At 49.2% G+C, this 22,159-nt stretch overlaps 1 protein-coding gene across 1 annotated transcript in view; it reads right to left on the bottom strand.

Moving 5' to 3' along the window:
- The window catches only part of LOC134048163 (hydrocephalus-inducing protein homolog), a 76,679-nt gene extending 54,834 nt beyond the window's left edge, over positions 1-21,845 (bottom strand). Inside the window, exons 1-12 of the mRNA XM_062499762.1 lie at positions 21,548-21,845; positions 21,328-21,392; positions 18,367-18,486; positions 16,231-16,350; positions 14,346-14,480; positions 12,747-12,946; positions 9,458-9,588; positions 7,950-8,145; positions 4,507-4,699; positions 3,341-3,440; positions 2,035-2,153; positions 629-852 (exon numbers count right to left, since the gene is read on the bottom strand). Of these exons, the coding sequence (XP_062355746.1) occupies positions 629-852; positions 2,035-2,153; positions 3,341-3,440; positions 4,507-4,699; positions 7,950-8,145; positions 9,458-9,588; positions 12,747-12,946; positions 14,346-14,480; positions 16,231-16,350; positions 18,367-18,486; positions 21,328-21,392; positions 21,548-21,845 (1,901 nt within the window). The remainder of the gene's footprint in view (positions 1-628; positions 853-2,034; positions 2,154-3,340; positions 3,441-4,506; positions 4,700-7,949; positions 8,146-9,457; positions 9,589-12,746; positions 12,947-14,345; positions 14,481-16,230; positions 16,351-18,366; positions 18,487-21,327; positions 21,393-21,547) is intronic.
- Positions 21,846-22,159: the final 314 nt, after the last annotated feature.

Below are 22,159 nucleotides of genomic sequence, written 5' to 3'. Positions count from 1 at the left end.
CTCGGGCTAGCAGGGACAAGCCCTCATGCTGCTGTGGTCCTGAGGACTGAGCTTGGCCTCCCCTGTTATCACCCCTTCTCCCTTCTACTGGACCAGGATTATCTCTTGCAATGGCACCAGCCCACGGGATCAGCCCTTTCCTGGCTGTGGAAAGGAGGTACCAGAGCACTCTCTGCACAGGAGTTGGGAGCACAGATTGTCCCCCACAGCATGGCCATGAGAGGTGAGGTGAGGCTGCTGCTGCCCATTTGGGATGGATTATTCACAGAAGTTTTTAAAATCACTGCTGCTGGTGCAGAATCACCCAGGCTGGCCCATCTCCAAAGCCCTGGGAGCCTTGCTGGGTGTTCAGGTGGGACATCCCAGAGCAGCTACTGCCCAAAGCTGATCCCTCCCACTGCCTGCTATGGCCCAAGGCAGAGGGAGATCCCTGCAGGGAGGTGTCATTCCAGCTCTCAGGTAGCACACAGGGCAGCAGGCACCTCCCCCCTAAGGCAATGCCACAATCAGAGGAGAGATGAGGACCTCAGGCAGCACCTTTCTTCTCTTCTTAACCCCAAAATGAGGTCGGTGGGGGATGTCCCAGAGACAGCTACAGATGTGCCCAGCAAGCTCCCAGAGTCCTTACTTGATTGTCAGGATTGCAGGCGTAGGAGATCCAGCCACACTGAACTGGAATTCTTCCTCAAACCTCCCCAGTACGGTGGCATTGAAGGAGATCTGGATGGTCTGGATCCCACCTGGTGCAATGATGCCCTCCTCAGGTGCAAACTTGAAGCAGTAGCCCACGTTTGCAGTTGTACAGATATAGGTGAAGGGAGCATCAATAGGTGCTTGGTTAATCAGTTTCACCTGCAGCAGCAAGAAAGCAAAACGGAAATGCACGTGCAGTCTTCCCTTTGTGTGAATTGTTGTCTAGTGACACAATTAACACCCAGAAAAAGCAGCAGAAGATGCTTTGTGATGCTGAATGGCAGAAATCAAAAAAATACAACAGGACAAATTCTGCCTTTGGGTTTGCATGCAAAGCAGTGTTAACTCCACATAACCAGAGTCACTCTGGGGCTATCCCATGGACACAGAGCAGTCCACCTCTGGTCAGCATCAGCAAGCTCATTCAGACCTGGCCCTGAGAGCAGCATGGGGTGATTGCAGCTGCACAGTGAATCACCACAGAGCTGCTGCTGCTGCCCCAGTTAACAGAGCTCCAGCAGTACCATCTACTCATTCACCTTGTCCCATATCATGAAAACAATACATTGAAAATGAGGCATCAGCATCAAAATGTATAGACAGCACCATCTTTTGGTAAGAAAACTCAGCATGTCTTTCCCTTCCACAGCCAAGCTCTTGAAAGTGTCTGGCATGATGTAGTGCCTCATTTTTTACCTCTTTTAGTTGTTCTCCGTTTTCTTTTGCAAACTTGACACTACTGTGGCGGGGAGGGGGAAGGCAAATAGGTAGAAAAATCCTTTGCTTTATTCCTAGGAACACTCTTCTCTTTCTAGAGTCAGAGATGCACCAAGGCTGAAGTGTGGTGCGGGACTGGTCAGCAAGGGAAGAACTGCCAAGCCCTTTGAAAGGGCCAGCACTGAGCCAGAGGGCTGGATGGCTTTCCTGTGACTTCCAGGAATAAGCAGGAGACACCTGACTGAAAATCGTTTGCAATGGACCGAAGCTCAAACGTAGCCAGTTTGTTCCAGCTGCTTCTGAACAGCTCAGTACAAAGGTGCCTTGTGTCTGGAGCTGCCACAAAAGCCTCTGAACATGCAGCTTTTTGAACCCAGTGCTGGTTTCATATGCCAGGGGGCTGTTTTGCAGGAAGCCTCCCAGCTGATCCCCAAGGAAGGCCACACAAAAGCAGGGATTGGGGTTTCATGAACAACAGACACACCTTCCTGACCTCCCAGATTTGACCAGTACATCAAATATTCCCTGCTCACAACTAGCCAGGTTGGCAGGAATTCCACAGATCCACCAGGCTTGCTGCTGCCTCAGGAGCCATCAGGATCCATCCCTAGGCCTGCTGCTCACCTCATAGACGTAGGGGGTGTTGACAAAAATGTTCCCAAGGTTCAGTGTATGAGAGCTGAGTTCAACGAAGGGTCCTTGGCCTTCCCCTATGAGGTGCAGGGGCAGCCTGCTCTCTCGGCCTGGGGAGAGATGTCCATTTCAGTACAATAATTCTCTCTGTTATACTGCATTTTCCAGGCTGCCTCAATGCTAGTCCCTGACTCTGAGCTAGATGCAACCAGCTCCTGTTGCTACAGGAGAAGATCTGGACTCTTCTCTTCCCTTGGGAGATATTCCTTGGGGCTGACTTCCAATTTCTAAGCCATTCCTTGGGCTGCTTTCCAATTTTAGCCACCCATCTGCCGAGTTTAAAATATCCCTGATGTCTTGTAGTGACAGGCCAAGAAGTAATGGGGAAAATTGAAAGAAAGGAAGTTTAGGTTAGATATTAGGAAGAAATTTTGTACTGTGAGGGTGGGGAGACACTGGAGCAGGTTCCCCAGGAGAGTTGTGGAGGTTCCAGCCCCAAAGTGTTCAAAGCCAGGCTGGATGGGGCTTGGAGCTACCTGGTCTTGCCACTAAGGTCCATTCCATCCTTAATATCATTAACTTACTATGATTCTATGGCTTCTTTCCTATGCGCTTAGAGGAGCTTTGAAATCCATTCAATGAAGGCACAAAGCTCATGGTTTGGCAACTGCCAAACTGTCTAGCCCAGTAGCACACGACTTTGTTGCCAAAGCCCTCAACTTCTGACACTCGGCACTCTGTTCTATTTCCACAGACAGAGCTGCAAGGCGACAATTGCCACACAGGGAGAGAAGAAGCTGCTGGCTGAGGGTGGTCCTTCTACAAACACCCTGGGCTCAGCAGGGCTCAGCCACCTCTGGTCTGCTGGTGTCTGGGCAGTGGGATGTGATCCAGGGGCAGGGAGCACATTTCTAACTCAGCTCCTACTGCCTGATGATGGATCCATGTCAAATGGACCCATCCTGGAGGTCAGTGGTCTAGAGGGGCTTAGTGCTGGTTCACTAAAGCTGTTCTGCTCTGTAGCTCTTTGGCCTTTGTGGAAATGCTGGCAAAGTCATGGCATGAAAACGTCTCCCTGCACTGCCTGGCTTGTTCTGGGATCAGTAATCCAGACACAGGTGTTCTGAGCCCTGGCCTTGCACGAGAGACTCCCTGGAAGCTGCAGGGACAGTGGGAATGTGCCAGCTCTGCCTTGCTGAGCAGGGACTCTTCCCAGCAGTTACAGGGGAGCCCAGCGGGCTCAGGCTTGCACCATGGCTTCACTGTGGGTGAGACAAGCAGGGGAAAGGAGCTGTACCTGAGATGTTGCAGTAAGCCACACTTCGATACTCCAGTGCTTCTACAGGTTTAAAGGTCACCTTGATTTTGGTGCAACAGTTCGGCCCAATTTCTCCCTCCTAAGGCACAAAGAGACAGCAAAACGTTAATCTTCCAACTTCACATTTCTTGTTTTCAACCTCAGTCCTCTAAGCCTTTATTTAGAGCATCAATGATGAATGAACAACACAAGGAGCCCAAGGAAACACTCCAAACCCAGCTCAACACAGTGCTGGAAGTGTGTGTTAATGCTCAGCTGATCAGCTCCCACTCTCCACAACAATCCTACTGCTCTGACACAGCAAGCTCTTTGTCACATCATGCTGCTGTCAGCTACAGCAGTGTGGAACTGCCATTGTGCACTGGTGGCTCTTCTCAAGAAGAGAACATGATCCCCTTCCTTGGAAATAAAAAGAATAGTTTCCCGTGTTCTGAAAGAAAGCGGAGGTTGGCATTATTCTAGGGTTTACTCCAGGATGAGAAGGGATTTTGCACTGTGCAGGCACCAGGCATTCATCATCTCTCACCATACCAATACTCAGAATCAGGGCTCTGGTTGATGGCAGGACATGGGGGTTTGCTTGCACAAACAGGAAAGGCTTTCTGTCCCTGTGTGCAAGAGAACTCAAAAGGCCCATTTAGACCTTCCAGCCTTGAGTCCAGGCTCACAGATGACACAGGAAGGGAGACTCAGAAATAGTGCAAGTCATGGATGCAGGAAGGGATTGGCATTTCTAGGATTAACCTTGGGCTGAATTTGGCCTCCTTTTCCCAGCAAACCATTGCATGCTTCAGGTCAAGATGGGAACTGGCAGAGCTCCAACACCCTCTGCTAAACCCTGCACACCACGTACCTACAAGAACTGGTCCCTGTGGACAGTGCAAGGACACGCAACGAGTGCCCTTGAGCTGGAGCCCTGGCAGCAGAGCTCAGCCTTGTCAGGCTCCCTGCCTTGAGCCTGCAGGGCAGAACTGCTTTTAGCAGCGAGCTCTGCAGCCACACCAGAGACTTGATGTCTTTCCTCCCAGCACATGGATCCACCTGAGGATCTGCTGAGTGAGTGCATCGGCATCCAGGAGGATGGGGAGGGAGGGTGGGAGGAGGAAGAGAGGGAGGAGGAAGAGGAGGAAAATGCTATCACTTACCACTGGTTCAATGGAAAAAATGTCATCGGAGAACAGCATGGGGTCTTCTTGCACCTTTGCCATCTCCTCCTGGACTGTGTGGCTCACAAGGGCAGTTTTATCTTCACAATAGCCCTTCTCCTGCTCTATATTCTTCTCCTCAATGAAGTTTTCCAGCGATACCTCTGTCAGTGGCTGCAGAAAATAGCACTGCCTGCATCCACAGGGAGAGACAAAGCCAGCAGATCATTTAATAAACCACGCATTTGCAGAGAGAAGTCTGAGTGCAGGAGAGCAAAGCACTTGGGGAGGAGCAGCAGCAGCTCCCCAGCAAGTGCTGACCCCAAGCCACGGGGGTCCCAAATCAATGAGAGGATAACTTGTTCACTGGCACAGCAGGTAGTTTTACTTCACACTTGCAAGCTCAGGAGAGTTTTGGAAAGCCAGCACCCCTCAGAAGAACCCCCTGGCTCAAAGCCTCTGCCAAAACTGAGGGAGAATCCCCCAGGCACCTCAACTGTGTTTTCCTACCCCTGAGCTGCTCGGGGGAGGCAGATAAAGATCACGGAGTGTCCACTGCAGGACTTCCCTGGGAAGGGGAGACAATGCTGGTTTGCAGCTACGTGTTACCAGCATCACTCTTTGTTTCTTCCATTTTGGACCTGGCCTGTTCCCTACTCTGTCTTTCACAAGAGCATCCCAGAGCACTTCCAAAGGAAATCAATTAATTGAGACACCGCACCCCTTCAGTGACATTCAAGGTTTTATATGGATGAAAAGAGAGGCTCTGAGAGAGCGAGGGACTTTGTTGTGCAGGAGGGAGACAGCAAACTCCTGGAGAGACCTTTTCATGATCCAGAGCTTTTTGGGTCCCATGCCAGTACATGGTAGTAGAATGTCCTGAGAGGGAAAGGATCTTGCACTACCTCCTCTCATAAACAAGTCCTCTCTGCTCTGAGATCTCAGAAGCTTCTGTGACAGCAGGACAGTGGTCTTGGAGATAAAACCATCCCTAAGATGGAGGGAAGGAAGGAAGGAAGGAAGGAAGGAAGGAAGGAAGGAAAGAAGGAAGGGAGGGAGGGAGGGAGGGAGGGAGGGAGGAAGGAAGGAAGGAAGGAAGGAAGGAAGGAAGGAAGGAAGGAAGGAAGGAAGGAAGGAAGGAAGGAAGGAAGGAAGGAAGGAAGGAAGGAAGGAAGGAAGGAAGGAAGGAAGGAAGGAAGGAAGGAAGGAAGGAAGGAAGGAAGGAAGGAAGGAAGGAAGGAAGGAAGGAAGGAAGGAAGGAAGGAAGGAAGGAAGGAAGGAAGGAAGGAGAAAATGTCCTGGTGATAGTTTAACTAGCATGTGGACAGATGTAACTGGGAAAAAAACCCACAAAACCAAAACCAGTTGGAAATTTACCCTGGGGAAACCTAGTTGCTTCAGAGGGAAAAGTGGATCAACTGGCATTCAGGCTGAGGCAGCCAAATGAGAAAAAATGGAAATCAACAGCCCAGGAAAGTAGCCAGAGAAGGTAAGAGGATTTTCTTTTAGCACGGGGAGCTTGTATGGAAGTGAGATGCTGTCTAAGTAGATAGAGAACAGTGGAAAACCAAGAAGTCCAGGGCACTAAAGGATCCTCTTGCCAGCCATTCAAGTGGGTGAGGGTCCATCTCCTGGTGCTTTGGAGGCAATTTTAAATTACTCTGGGGAGTGTGAGCGACCTGACCCAAAGGAAACTGGAGCTTGGCAATTTGGACATGGCAGTTCTGGCACAACAGTTCTGCCAAGGCAGTTTTGGGCATGGCAGTTTTTTGGCATGGCAGTTTTGGCACAGCAGTTTTTACATGGCAGTTTTGGCACAGCAGTTTGTGTGGTGTTTTTTCAATTTTGCACTTCAGTTCATGCAAGCAGCTGAGCAGAAAGGGTGTAGCCAGCCACCCTCGTTGTGTAGTGGATTGTGTCTTTTGGCTGGTTGAGAGGTGATTGCCTTTTTCTTTCTTTCTTTCTTTCTTTCTTTCTTTCTTTCTCTCTTTCTTTCTTTCTTTCTTTCTTCTTTTTCTTCCCCCCCCCTCCCCCCCCCAGCAATGGTTTACAAATGATCAAAAGCCATTGCTGCTTCTGCCAGCAAGAGTGTACTAACTCAAACAGAACCCCCCAGGAAGGACTCAGCTGTCCAGCCCCTGGCTGCAAGGAGGGTCTGAGCCTGGTGTTAATATCAGAGGATAGTGCAAAAGACACCTGCGTGCAGTGTCAGCAGGTGAATGATCTGCTCTGTCTGGAGGCAAAGCTTTAGGAGGAAGTGCAAAGGCTGAGGAGCATTAGGGAGAGCAAAACAGAAATTAACTGGTGGAGTTACACCCTTCCAACCCTGAGAGAAGCTCAGCAGGAGTCAGAGGAGCCTTGCCCTTGTTGCAATCAGGCAGAAGGAGGAGACCTAGGAGACAGTGGGGAATGGAAATGGCTCTCTATTGGAGAGGCAATAAAATTATATCCTGACCCCTATCACCTACCCAGTGCCCTGACAGAATAGGTATGAGGCCCTGCATCCAGAGGGTCAGGCAAATGACACTAAAGAAAAAATTCTGTCTGGAGAATGTCCCAGTTGCACTTTGTCTGTCAGCCAGATCACAGCCTCAAGTACTAAGAAGAAAAGAAAAAGAAAAGAAGGGTAGTGGTAGTGGGTGACTCCCCTGTAAGGGGAACTGAGGGCCCTGTGTATTGACCAGATCCATTCCACAGGGAAGTCTGCTGCCTCCCTGGGACCCAGGTACTGGATATCAGCAGGAGATTCCCTAAGAACTAATGAACTTCATCTGTTCACCACTGTCTGGTGTACAGTGACTGTGAAAGAGTTCTCAATATTCAGTGAAACAAGGAGAGGCATCAACAAAACTTCCACTCTGGACTTCTGGAGGGCAGACTTCAGCCTGTTCAAGAGACGGGTTTGGAGAGTACCTTGGGAAACAGCCCTTAAAAGCAAAGGGGTCCAGGAAGGATAGACATACTTCAAGAAAGAAGTCTTGGAGGCACAGGAACAGACTGTCCCTGCGTGCTGAAAGATGAGCTGACAGGGAACACAACCAGCCTGGATGGGCAAGGAACTTTTGAAGGAACTAAGGGGGGGGGGGGGGGGGGGGGTGGTAGTAGGTGTATCACCTTTGGAAAGAGGGGCTGGCAACTCAGGAAATGTTTAAGGATGTTGCCAAATCATGTGGGAAGAAGATTAGAGTCAAAAGCCCAATCAGAACTTCAGGAAATCCAGTCACTGCAATCAACCTTCCCTTCCCAAAATGCTATCCTTAGCTGGAGTACAAATGGAAATGGAATGCTGAGTGCTGAGCTCCTGAAGCCCAAGACACACATCCTAATACCAAAGATGCTTTACTTGGCCTAAACCATTCAAAAGCACCAACACCCCCCTGAGGCCATACGTTAGATTTAGTCTTGGGCCATGTATCTCTCTGAAATGCATCTTTCAAACCAACCTTCTCTTCAGTTTATTCTCATCTTCCTCAGTAGGAAAAGTCTTCCACTGGAAGTGGGCTGTGATGTTACTCCTGTTTTCGATGAGCACGGTTGTGTAGTTTGATGTGGTGATGAAAGTGTTCTCAACCTTCACGGAATTGGTGCTCAACCCAATGTTGACATCTACAGCTTCTCCGTGAAGGTTTGTGCAGATACCTTTTTCACCTGGAACAAAGCAAAGAGGAGTCTTTGCTCAGCTCAGTTGCTGATGGAAGCACAAGGAGCTGAGCAAACCACAGTTTGCACAAGGAAGTGTCACAGTTTTTAGCTGAATGACCATTCTATGGATCAGTACATTTATCACATCCTGAGAGCTCTGTGTGTACAGCGTGAGGATGTCCTGGGCACCTCCTCAAACACCTTATTTCTCACTGTGTTGGTAGAGGTTTGGCCCCAAGGTGACAGTATGTACAGTGAGATTGGGCAGATGTGCTCAGGTGACCCACTCAGATCACCAGGATTTCTGCATCAAAGCCCTCCAGGTGACGCTGAGGAGCCCTGTTCAGTCTGGCCTTGCCCAGGGTCTCCCCTGGGCATCCCACGAGACTCCTGTCTCTCCTGATCCCTTGGACCCCTTGTTGCTGACAAGCAAATATGCCTGGGGGCATGTGGGCAGAAAAAGGAGGCCCAGAGGAACCAGTGAAATGACAGCCCACAGCAGGAGGGGACACAGGTGAGGAAACACAACCAGCCCGGCTCTGCAAGATGACAAAACTCTACAAAATGAACACCATGAAAATCATCATCATCATTATCTCCCTGTCCAAACCCACAGCCACATCAGTCTTGAAATATTTTGTATTGTTCTGATCTCAAGACCCATTTAAAATTAAATTTAAAAGGGACAAAAGAAATATTAATAAGTACAGAGCAGCGTCTATATGAAGAATGAATGGGATTTCTCAGTCTACAAATCAAATGGGAGATAGATGTGAGAAATTTGCAACATCCATGAGCAGCCTAGGAAATGGGGACGTGGAAAAATTTGTCTTGATTTGTCACCAAACAGGAACTCGAGGGCCTGAAAATGTTATTGGACAGAAACTAGATATGTGTGTAGAGGCCAAAACAGAAAAAGGGTCCGTGCCAATGGAGAAGCAGCAGATGGGGACAGAGGTGTGCAAGGAATACATTGCATTGGAGAGACTGTGCTGGAGACCTCACGCCTCACATACAGCACTGCCCAACAATAAAATAATTTAACTGCACCCAGGCATAGCCACACAATAGTGGAGAATCAGGATTCCTCCTTCCTCTACTCAGCAACTCCCAGCAAAACAGGATTCCAAAAATCTTTGCCCTGTTAGAGGGGATCCACTTTATCAACCCCCTAAACACCAATGAGTTCTCAGTTTTCTTTGGGGTAAAGCTGTAACAGGGGTGGTGGTACACCTAGAGGGAATCGAGGGGGATGGGACAACAGGGAGTGATGGTGGAGAACTGTCCTGTGCCCCATGCAGTGCCCAGCACTCACCTGTGTTGCAGCACACTACCAGGGACCCGGAATGGTCACCGACCGTCAGCGGGTGAAATCCCACTGTCACCTGCATGGTGTCACCAGCGGCCAGAGTTCCCCTGTCTGGAATCACGCAGAAAGGACTGCAACACAAAGACAGAGATCAGGACTCAGGGCCACATCTGGGGATGATACTCCTTCTGCAGTGCAGGTCACTTCAGCTCACTTGGGCAAGCAGGGAGCAAACAGATCACAGTCAACAGAAGACAGACAGAACAGACAGGATCAGGAACAGCTACTGACCCACTTCTGAGAAGATCCAGCCCTCAGAAGATCCTGTGGGATAAAATGACCTCATGTTCCCCGTACTCTGCATCCAGCCCCCTGCAAGGAGACTCAAGGGTCTGACTGCCAGCAATCCCATCAGAGAATGGTTTGTGAAAAGCACAGAGAAGTTTAAGAGCTATTTGCATGCACAACTTGACACCGACTGCCTCAGGAATTTCCCTTTTCCTGCTGCCTATAAACCTCATTTCAAGAGATGCAAATGTTAGGGCATTACCTGTCCTGTGAGATTACAGCCTAGGAATCAGACAGGGAGAATTAACTTTTCCTTGAAGAGCAAGGAATAATTACTGTGAATTTATAGTGTGGTTCTTTGGTTTATTTTACCTTGATAACATCCCGATTTAGCCTAGAAAGGGCAAATTTTATCAGCATTTCAATGGAAGCTGCTCTAAGAAAAGGAGCAGTCCACACTCTGAAACAGAGGGCAAATGCAGAGAATACAGTGACTTTGGAAACAAGACCCAAAAGGAGGATGCCATGTACAGTGTGAAGGATCCAATCACAGCTAAATGTAGCATCCTTATCAGGAGCACATCAAGGAAGCAGAACAGGAGCTTTCTGAGTATTTACCAGCAATGCAGTCTGGGACTCTGGGTTGTCATCCAGGCTGGTAACTGTTTGTTTGGCCCACCAGACAAACTCTGTGCAATGTGTTGGAAATAATTATGCAGATGTGTTGGTGCACTTTGGATTTAACAGGAGCAATTAGGATTGGTCACCAGGTCAACAGCTCTTGCCTGACAAACACAAGGCTCCGTACTTTGATGCTCAGGGACAGCTCAGGTGAAATGTGCTTCTGCCCAGCAGCTACTGGGCTTTGTGCTCTTCTGCAGCACCACTGAGGAAACAAAAGTTCCTGGCCTCGGTGATTTGTTGGTGGTCAATCTGTCACTTAAGAGTGTGTTCTGTGGAGTTAGGTGATGCATGCATCGCATGCAAAAATAAGGAGAACATCTGGCAAGCTGAACTTTATTCATGTGAGCAGTGACAGCTGATGAACTTGCTTGAGGTTGTGCTCATTAAGGACCTCTTGCTGCAGTTATGGGCCTGAGCTGTTCCCATTACCACCAGTGAGAACATCACTACTGGCTGAGGGAGAAGCCTTGGGCCAGCACTGTTCATATGCTGGACGAGAGACTTTGGAAAGAGGGGAGGGAAGACAAGACCCCACCAGCCCCAGAGCTAGATTACTGTACGTGCTCCTGCATCTGCCCCAGGAGTGATGCCAGGACTGCTGCAGGTCTCTGCTGGGGCTTGATGTGGGCAAGGCACAGGACTTTTTCCTTATTCTTTTGCCAAAAATTTCACCAGAACAGAGATTCTACCAGTTAAGGGAATTTCTGGCCACACTTCAGCACTACTTTCTATGCCATGCCATGCCATGCCATGCCATGCCATGCCATGCCATGCCATGCCATGCCATCCCATCTCAATCCATCCCATTTCCACTCTTGCCCCATGTTACATACTCCTGCCCTCAGATGACAGGATGGGAATAACAGTCCTGGGGGTGACTTCAGAAGTCACCTGAGAAAGAGGGGATCTTCTTATTTTCAAATGATCAAGAGAAGAGGATACAGCCAAGTTCAGGACTCAATTGTCAGGACTAAAAACTGAGCGCAAATCAGCCCCTGCATCTCCTACATCCCACCCCAGGCTGTACCCAGCAGACTCCCCTGTTAGTGCTGTAGCAGTCATCTCTCACATAGACCTGGCTCCCCAAGACCCAAGGACACAAGCTCTGCAGTTAATTCCTCTGAATTTCAGCCAACATCACGAAGCTGTTCCCTGAGGCCACAGATAGAAGAGCTGTGAAGAAGACATCGCTGACACTGCTAGAACCAAAAGAAACCACTACCAAGAGATGGGGCTGGCAGGCTAAATTTTGGCCTTTTATCTGTTAATTGTGATCTGTTCCTTAAGATAGTTCTCATCCTGATCTAGATCTAGATCTACCCTTTCAATGAATCACTACTGCACCCAAAAGGCAGAAAAGAGAAGGTAGGGAGGGAGTTTTTAATGGGTTGTTTTCTTCTGCTTTTTAACTAGGTCCATTTGTATGCTTGTTTTCTTGTATGGCATCTAAAGACAGGTCCAGATCTCCCAATGGAACCTTGCAATCCCCAGACACCGGTGTTGCTTTGAGCAGTGGGTCTGCTCAGATGATTTCCAGAGGTCCCATCCAGCAGAAGTTATTCTGTACTTCTATACTTCTATCTTCTAAATCAGCCCAATTGCTTTTCACATATTCACTAAATATCTTGTATTTCCTACACACCTGTGCATGTTCCTAAGGGCATGTGGTATGTTGACAGGCATTAGAGGAGCTCACCCTTTATGAAGGTTCCCAAGGAAGAATTCATGATCTTTTGGCAAACATTGTACACAAACTAAAATGAAAACCCAGCAGAAATACAGGAACTTCAGAGTATTTAAAAAGAAATCTCAAAGAATGGGGGCAAGACCTTATTCAGAGATTTAAATCATCTGTTTGAAAATTTAAACTGGCTTGCAAAGGCTTGTCATAGAACAGAAGAGGTGACTGATGCCCTCAGCTGACAAGGGAAATCAGATCAGCTTTAAGTGACAGGAATGGCACCAGCTCCCTGTAACACAGCTCATGTTGGGCATTTGATGCAGGGACCACAGGAAAGCCACATGCCTCTGGCCTCCCAGAGAACGGGTCTGTTTGGCTGACAGTGCTGAGTAACCATTTCAGAAGCTGCTTGTGCCCAGGAGGGTTCCAGCAGCCTCCAGAAAATCTGGGACACAGAAAACTCAAAGGCTGCATCCTGCTTAAAACATGAGAAGCACCAGCAAACCCCACACATCCTGCCCATTTCCAGCCAGGGCTGCAGGGCAGCAGCTCCCATGCTCTGGTTCTTTTGTTGCTCTTTTCCAGCTCTGTTATCACCCACAGGTGTTTTGCACAAGGACAGATGAGCTGCCTCACCTCTGGGTGCTCAGCTGGTAATGAGCTTCCACGTTACCAACATTGCGAACCAGCAGAGTCTTCTGGCTGCTGTACTTGACTGGGCACTCTGAGAAGTCCAGCTGGTCAGGGAAGTCCAGGATAGCTTGGGCAGCAATGGCCTGAATAGGCACAACTATCCTGTCCCTTGCAGTGAGACAGATGAGTTCGTGGGAATAATCCTGCAGGAAAAGAAACTGTCTCAGCACAGGGCATTTAGTGCCATCCCCATGGCAGAAGAAAAGCCATTTCCTATAACCCTTCGAGGGCATCAATTTACCTCTTCCACCCCAAAATGAATGCTTAAGTTGTACTAAACTGTCACGTTTTAAAGGCAGCAGTGCACTTTGCAAAACCTGTCTCAGTGGCACTAAAATCTTGTGCCACTTGGATCATACAGAGAACTGCTCTAGGCCACCACAATTTTTACTCTAAATTTTCGTGATGTTAAGTAATTCCTAAGTTCCTTCTAAGGAACATGGGGCTAGGGAACACAGGACATTCCTCTTTAGGTTTCTATCCCCGCTATTTGAGAATAGGACAAAGTGTTAAAGTGACTCTAAGCAGCAAAAGGAAGATGAGAAAACAGTTGTACCCAAAGAGCTCCTGCACCTCTGGCCTGGTGTAGAAACATCACTTGGCTCAGAACTGCACTCTAACTTTGCCTCTCCAACCAAGTCAGGAGAAGAACAGTGTTAAGAGGCAGCAGGATGCTACTGGAAAGAGCCTGTCTTTGTTTCCCTCCTCCCTTCCATGCCATGTCCTAAACCCTTCTGCATGAACAAGCCTCCAGATCACAGCGCTGAGATCAGACTTGCCAGGGCCTCAGCACTGGTATTCAAACCTCCACACAAAAGCATGCTTGGCATGGAATGGGTTCCAGTTAACAGAGCAACCACAGTGACAGGCATGAAGACAGAGCCACAGCAGTGTCACCGCCACAGGCTCTGGGGTCACAGGTCTGCCCGCAGGTTGTACCTGTGCTACACGAGCTCTTTCAGGCAGGTGTCCAAGTCCCCTGCAGCTCAGCAACCTGCTGCTGACTAAGGGCCCCTAGAGCTCAGTGTGCCTGTGCCAGGCTGGGCTCACAGGCATAGCACATGCTCTGGCCTGGCCTTGCAGCTGTGTCATGGTCACTTGTGCTCTGGGACAGCACAGCTGCAAGGCTGGAGAACAGAGGGTGTGAAAAAGCACCATCTTTGCTGCAGCCCAGGGTGAGGCAGGGAAGCTGTTGCCAGCCAGGAAGGAGGAAAGCTCTTTGTTCCGCTACTGTTTTCCATCTAATTAAACCCTTTCCAATGTACCTAGAGATGGCTGAATATCCATCAACACCCCTCTGTTATTTTCAGACTGCTCCCTGTGCATCTTCCCTCGGGAATGCTCAGCAATGTGCAAGGAGGGCAGGCAGAGCCCGTCAGGCCTGGCTGCAGTGCCTGACAGCACATGCCAAGGTGTGACTGGCTGCAGGCTGCCTGTCCCCAGCCTGGAGCCAAGCTCACAGCATGGAGTGGGCCGTACCCAGAGTGCAGGGAAAACAATGGCATTGGAGATAATTCTGTGTTTTGGCTCCTCCAGTCTCACCTTGGTCTCGTCGGGGGTGAAGCGGATGCGCACATGGGAAGATGTGCCTGGTGGGATGATGCGGTATGCATCATTGGGGCACAACAGCTCAAAATAAGGTGATCTCTCCATGTAGACCTTCACCAGCCGAGTAAACTGCAGGAAAGACATGAAACAATGATTTTGCCGCTTGTGGAAACAGATCAAGAGGAGACCTGTCCATGTCCTGGTGACATCCTTCCCTGACCCCTTTTCCAAAGCACTTGCAGCTGTGGAGGTACAGGCACATAATTCACAAGGGTGAACTTGAACCCCTTCTGTCTGGGTGCAGCATTTTGGCCAGGGGCAGTAGGGCAATGTCTGGTGGGAAGGAAGGGCTGAGCAGGTCAGCACCAGCAGGATGGGGACAGAGCCCCTGAACCAAGTGATCTGCATCTTCAACAAGGCCAAAACACCTGCTGGCTTCTGCCTGCACACAGCCATGCTGTCGTGTTCCAGAGGGGGGATGTGCTACCGGAAAGCAAAACAGCACATTGTCCTGAGGGAAGGAAGAAATTCCCTTCTAGCAGATCAGGTTTGGGTAAGGCAGTTCTGGGGATACGGCCATGCAGGCAGACCAGCAAGAGAGGAGACCAAATATTGTGGCCTTATTGGGAATGGAAGCAAACTGAAAAGCAAAAGAAGGAACACAGCAAGACAATCCCTAAAACAAGGAGCTGGCAAAGAGCATTTAAATGGGCAGTAAAGTAGCATGGAAGAATCACAAAATGATGAGAGCAATCAGCTTGTTAAAGGTGACAGAAACACAGCCAGGCTGTGCCCATCAACTATGGGCTACAAAGGCATTTTCTTCCTGGAGAAACATGACCAGCACTGACTCACACTCTGGTTCCAGTATTAAAAGCCAGTCTTGGCTCTCCAGGGGTTCCTGCTGCCTGTGCAGGCAAGCTGGGCTCCTGGGCATTCCTGACAGGTCCTGCCCTCTGGGAACCACAGACACAGCAAACGTGCATTTTGCAGCACTTAGATAATCAACCCTGAGCACCTGTAACATGCTCTCAAAAAGTCAAAACCAGCTGATTTTGAGACCCTCCTGTCTCTTCCCACCAGCCCACCCTTGGCACAAGCTTCATTTGAGAAAATGTTTCCCTGACTGAAATTCAAATGGTCTCAGTTTTCCTCTTTACAGTGGAACACAACTGCTGACATTTTCACCTTTTTCCCATTCAGCTCTCTTGGGAAACTGCAAAACAATCTCAACTTCTTCAAGCGAAGATGAAAACCTCTAGGACCATGTGGCTTTGGATGTGCTGTGGTTTCTCCAAAAGGAAAGCAGAGCGCCATGTTGCTTTTGGAAAACCTGAGTGGAGCTGGATGAAGCTTAGCAGGAGCCTGAAGTGGCACCTAAAGGCCTCCTCCTGCTTCTGCTACATCAGTCTGATTGCAGGGATGTCTCAGAACACATATCCTGCAGTGCCAATGCCATTAATAAGAAGTGATTCCAGCATAAATTGGAGAAGACTCAGCCTCTGGGCTTTGACTGTGAGCTGCACAAAGGGAGCCAAACAGGCTGAGAGAGGCAGAGAGTCCTCCCAGGAACCCAGATTAGCCAAGGAGACACAGGATGTGGCATACACTCAAGACAAAGCATGAGAGCAGGTAAGAGCTGTACAGCCCCCAGCATTCCTATCAATCCAGAGCTTTCAAGAGAAGGAAACTCCTTTGAAGTGGATACCATCAATGCATGGCCAAAGTCAGTGGAGAATTCCCAGCACACAAAGATTTCCACCTGCGACATTTTCTTCTGCATGTGCTGCAGCAGATAACTCGCTTTGCTGTACACTGTGGGAATTACACCACTCTCCTCATTCAGCACAGTCTTGAAGCTCCACGTGCCAGCACTTACCTTGTCCTTGTTTGTGAGAGACAGTACCATTTCCGAGACCTCATGAGCGATGAATTTCTGAAATACCATCTCTGGTGGGGAAACTTGGAGCAAGCTCTCTATCGGAGGAACTGGCAACAACTGGAGAGGCAAGAGAGAGCAGGGAGAGGTTCAGCTGCTGGGAGGAAGGTTCATGAAGGAGAATTTTACACTGATCCCCACTGAAGTACACACTCTGGGTGAGCACATGTGCCCCGGACACATTGGGGAAACAGTAGCTCACCCACCTCCGCTCTGAGCTGATCAAGAGCTGCTGGGCCACACAGAGCAGGTTCAAGCCAAGCTGCTCTTTTGGCATGCATTTCTCCAGGTTTCCTCTCCAGAATGCCAGGCAGCACTTACCTTACGCACAGCTCTGTGCCCATGTGATCACACAGGTCTGGGGCACTGACTGAGCACTCATGGAGTCAGTAAAACCCGCAAATTTACATCAGACCCTTGGGAAACAATTTTGGGATGTCCTTTACTCTGAGAAACCGAGGCCAACGCAGTTGCAAATATCTTTTTTGATCTAGAACTTAGACATCAGTAAGAAGAGAACAGTACCAGAGGAGGTGTGAGAGATGAGGTGATATTTTGCTGAAGCCAAAAGGTTATTAAGTGAAAGAATGAAAGTTGTTGGTTCTATGTGTTGTTTGTGGTTTGGATTGTTCTGGTTGGTTGGTTGGTTATTGCTGTGAGCTGGGAGAGGGATGGGCTTGAAGACCTGACCAAAAGGAAGTAGGATGAGAGGGGAGGGCACAGGAAATTTGGCAGTCTGGAGAGTACGTGAGTTCCCCAGTACCCATCCACTGGCAAAGAGGACAGGGAGTGCCCTGGACAGGTATAAAGGGTATAGAAAGATTGCCATTTTACTTGAGGGTGTGTTTGTCTCAGCGGTGAGGGAGACACGCCTGCCTCAGCTGAAACATTACTAATAAACAGTTTTCTTTTGCTTCAATGATTTTGTCCCCTTGTATTTAAGCGTCAGTGCGTTCCTAACATAGGTAAAGGCAAAAGTAAAGTAATAGAGAAGTTGGGAAAAAGACAAATGAAGTGAATGCTGAATGATGATAAGGTTCAGTTCTTTTCTCAGCAACTTGGGTAAGAGTAGAGTTGGTATCTCCTTTTTCCATGAGCTTTAAATGGGTGCTTTCTTGTAATCTATTATTGCTGTCTTATTTGATATCATTGCAGAGGCACGTCTGGAATGCCACAACAGCAGCAAATGCTTCTGGAGCAGACATAGCTTTGAGAAAACTCTCCCCTGCTTTGTCTGCCTTCTCCAGCTGCACTGCTGTCAGTGCAGAGACACAAGCAGGTCTCCTGTGTGCCTTCACAGCAGACACAATCTGCTGAAGGGAATGGCTGCAGCACACTTGTCCCTTAGTTGTGCCCCTCTCTGAGGTGTTCCTAAGGCCCTTCTCCAGGGCAATCCTTAACCCATGTATTACATGTCTCTTGCTGCCAATTTCCTGCTCAACAGCCCACCTCGGTCACCTACCTGTTTGGACAGTGCTTTATACTGAGCCAGTCCTGCAAGAAAGGCAGCTTTAAACACACCTCTCTATGTAGGCACTGATCCAGATAAAGCACATCCATTGCCTCTGCCCAGGGGGAGTCCCCTGTACATCTGGCAGCCTGCAAAATCAAACACCCCATCCGGGTCCCAACACATTGTTCCAACCCAAAACATTAACACATTAAGTTTTGTTAAATCTGAAGGAATTACTGCAGGTCCTCGGCCTTCAAAGGCCAACACTGCCACTCTGGAGGGAATCCTAAGACCCCAAGCATTTGATGGTGACCACACCAAAGCAAGAGGTGGCTATTTCAGCAGGAGAATGGCAAATGGCAATTTTGTGTCTTTGTGTCCCCAGCCTTTCCCCCCTTGTTTTAGCAATGGCAGCTACACTCAAGCAAACCCCAGCAGCTTCAGCAGAGGTTATTTGTGTTGGCTTGGTGCAGATCAGGACTCCAAGTCCACCACTACCAGCAGTTGGCAATGACAACAGGACCTGGACACTGAAGTATTTTGCTGGAGACAAGCCTGTCACAAGCACACGCCCTCTTCCAACTTTGCATCAAACAGAATAGAAAAGAGCAGGAAAAGGCTACCTTTTGACAAGTCTCACTCATGTGTCGAAATGGGCCAATTTTGGGCAGAAAACTCGCCCCAGTGCTGGCCACCTTCTTCACATTGAGAAACTTCTCCTTCAGGAACTTAGAAGGAAGCAGCTGAAAGGCAAAAAAAAAAAAAAAAAAAAAAAAAAAAAAGAAAAAAAGAAAAAAAAAAGAAAAAAGTTAGCTAGAACCTCAGAGATGCACTTGTTCAGAAAGGCTTTCCTTGAACAAGTGGCACCGGTGAATAATTTGTGACCCCATCATCTAGGATAGTTCTGGAAGCCCTGGAAGTTACCTGCTGAAATACTTAGCATCAGTAAATTCATAATGCACATGCTCCAAACACATGGCTCTGTGCCATTAGCTTCTCTGTGATTAGATGTGACATGTTTGGGGATTTCTGCTCTTTGGGCATCTGTTTCCTCTTTTGTGTCATTGGACTGAGGCAGTGACCTTTTCAGAGAGTTGGGAGGAGCTCTCAGAACTCCCCTAACTCCATCCCTGCACAACAGTCAAAACTCACAGCGTGGAGAGAACACTGCTGGGTGAGTCCAAGAGACACAAGAAAGCCAAGTTGTACCAAGAGTGAGGTGCACAGGAGTGTGTCCAAGTTTTAGTTCTCTCTGTTAATTAGCATTTGTGTTCTCTGTCTGGGCTCACAGATGCCTCCACAGAAGAAACCAAAGGGATCTCCTTGACAGAACCTCAGCACTGGGGCATCTTCAGTCAAGTGAGCTCCAGCCAGCCATGAGACCTCTGTGGCCCTGACTCCTCCTCTGCTGTCTGCAGGGCTGGATCTGTGCCCCACACAGGAGATGAGACAGAGCAGCTGGTGTGGAAGCTCCCCTAGCTGGGACCAGCTGTGTCTCTCAAGGCTTTGGGCAGAGTTTGAGCTTCCCCCCCCCCATCCTCACATGCCCAGGAGCAGGTTGGTCAGAGCAGCACAGGTGAGTGTCCAGCCTGACAGAAGGAATCACCGTGGGAAATGGAAAGGGAAAGAAGCACATGCTCAGGGCTTCAGCTTTACATTGGCTGAACCTGGCTTAACTTGGCTGCGGTGGCACAGCCAGGCAAGACACTGGGCTGTCCCTGAAGAAACACACGATGTTCCCTACTGCACCAGGACAGCCCCCAGCCACAGGAACACGGCACAGAGAGGTGGGGAGGGGTTCTGCAGCTTCACAGTGCTGCTGCACAACAGGCAGGGCAGGGAGAGGAGGGACACGAGGGGGGTTTCCAGCCTCAACACAGCCCCAGTGGGTACTTACAGTAATAGACTTCAGTCTTTCCCTGGAGAAAAGACGAGGTGTCGACGTCTTTTTTGGGGATGCAGAAGCCATTGTGGAGGCAGGATGTCGCAGATGAACGATAATGCCTCAACAAAACTGGAAGGAGCAACAATGGAACTCTGAAAACCCAGAACCCAATTCATGGCAGACTCAAAGGATACAGGTGCTAAAAATTTTATATTATTTGAAAGTAGCTAAGTGCTTGTCTGAAGTAAGTAGCTAGTATTGTTAGGCCTCTAGTTGGACTTTAAATATATGGCTATGTTCTGCAATGCAAAGATGGATCATACTGAAAAGCAGAGCTAAAAATCTGAAAATTAATAATAGTTAAAAGAGACAAAGCTGTAGCTAAAATACTACTTTAAAATAGGTAGAGTGGACCTCCTCTTCTTTAGGCTAAACAACCCCTGCTCTCTCAGCTGCTCCTCACAGGACTTGTGAGAGACTGGAATGCTATGCCGAATGGCTTAAATATTGTTTTAAAGGACTTTTTGCCCATTGTGACAAAACTGTATGAAGAAGCTGTGACCACTGAGGCTCACCCCTCGCTGAAAATGCCTCCTGGCTGGAACTTTGGACTGTGAGCTAAGCTGCCTAAAGGAACTTGAGACAAGGTACAGGCAACACTATTGTCCTATTATCTCATGTCTGGGGAGATGTAAACAAGGCTGAGGGAGAAAAATGTATCCACAACAAAGCCAAACGCAGCAGCTGTCCAGAAAATCAGCTCTGTCTGGGTTCAGGGTGGGGAAGTCATAGCCACAGGCTCCTCTGCTGAGGCCAGGTTTGCACACAAACCTCCCGTCAAGAGAGGGAGAAGGAGGAGGAAATTTTGGGTGTGGTGTAACCTCTGGCAATAGGCAGTGGACACCCATCCTCCATCACACAAACTGGCTTAGCTCTAAAACTCCCCACTCCCACGAGACCACATCCAGAGGACGTTCCCACGGGGGCAGCTGAGGGGGTGTCATAGCCCACCAAAGTGCCCCCAGACCCACGCCTGAGGCCTTGCACCAGATGACTGCATGGGATGCAAAGTAACACAACAGATCTGAAAATCCAGAGCCCAGTTCATGGCAGACTCGAAGGATGTACTGGTGCTAAAGATTCTATATTATTCAAAAGTACCAAGAGACAAGAGTCAAACTTGCCCCACCCCAGGGAGGTATGGTGATATTTTCTACTTAATCGTCTCTGACACTCTTTGTCCCCCCCCTTCCCAAACGCCTTTCACCCTCCCTCCCTTTTTCTACTTGTTTTTCTCTCTCTCTTCCTCCCATTTCCATGAAATGCAGATTCTTTACTTTGGCATATGGTCTCATTTACTCCTTAATTCAGGAGTGTCTCCCTAATAATTTTAGTAACCAGATGGTAACAACTCACTGAAACTTGAACAGAACTCGTTCACCTTTAGGCAGTGTAAGTAGTCACTATAGGGAAACCAATGTATGGACTAGTATACTTCGGAAAAGTTGCATGTCTTCAGTGAAAAAAAGCCCAATCAGTAGACCATATGTTGTTCATCCACTCAGCCCCTGTTCAGTACATGCCACTGAACTGCTGCACCCGAAGACTGGCATTATCACATCCTGTATTTCCCTTCGGCATTCTCTTTCAGAGCACAGATGTGACAAAACCAAAAAGTGCAACTTTAGTCAACCTTTACCTTCAAACCTAATTCAGCATCGGCTCGCAGGGCCCGAGCAAAGCTCTGCGAGTTCAGTTCTCGCCCTCAGAGACCAAAGCTCTGAGAACAATTCACTTGGCCACTGGCGCAGTGTGGCCGCCCGCACACGCTCAGGCTGCGACCAGCGGGCCAGGAGCGCGTTCAGCGGGTGCTGAGGCCACAAAGCCGCCGCAGACGCAGGGGCCGCGTTCGCGGTTACCGGGCAACCGCGGCACCCGACAGGCGGGGCGGGGCCGGCCCGGGGGCGGCGGAGCCGGCCGGGCCTCGCTCCCTCCTTCGGTCCCGTCTCGTTCCCCCCCTCGATCCCCGCTCGGTCCCCGCCTGTTCCAGCCTTGGTGCCCCTCGGTCCCCGGGCCGAGCGGGAGCGATCCGCTCCGGGGCCCGGAACGTGACGGGCACGGCGGCAGCGCTCGGTACCGCCAGAGCCTCGCACCCAGCTCCGCGCCGCCCGTCAGAACGGGAAAACCCAGGGTCTCAACAGTTTGTGTTCGGCGCATCGTGCAAGTGCCAGTCAGCGAGCTGCAGGTCCTGGGCACTAGCGTGCACCTTCCCGTTCTTCTTAGGGACACACAAGCAGCAGAAGTAATTTCCTGGTGTCATGGTTCAGCACCTAATCAGCAGCCAGGAATTGGTGCTCCAGAAGACTGGCATTACCACATCCTGTATTTATTTCTCTTTGTCATTCTATTTCAGAATAAAGATGTGCTAAAAGAAAAACCAAAAAGTGCAATATTTATCAACCTCTGTCTTCGAATGAAATGCAAGACTGATTTTCAGTTGTATTACCAGCATTGCAGTTAAAACGCGCTGG

Source organism: Cinclus cinclus, chromosome 11 (genome assembly GCF_963662255.1).
Source record: "Cinclus cinclus chromosome 11, bCinCin1.1, whole genome shotgun sequence".
NCBI classification, from domain to species: Eukaryota; Metazoa; Chordata; class Aves; order Passeriformes; family Cinclidae; genus Cinclus; species Cinclus cinclus.
Note: the sequence above shows the minus strand (reverse complement) of the source record. Positions and strands in the feature narration are given on the sequence as shown.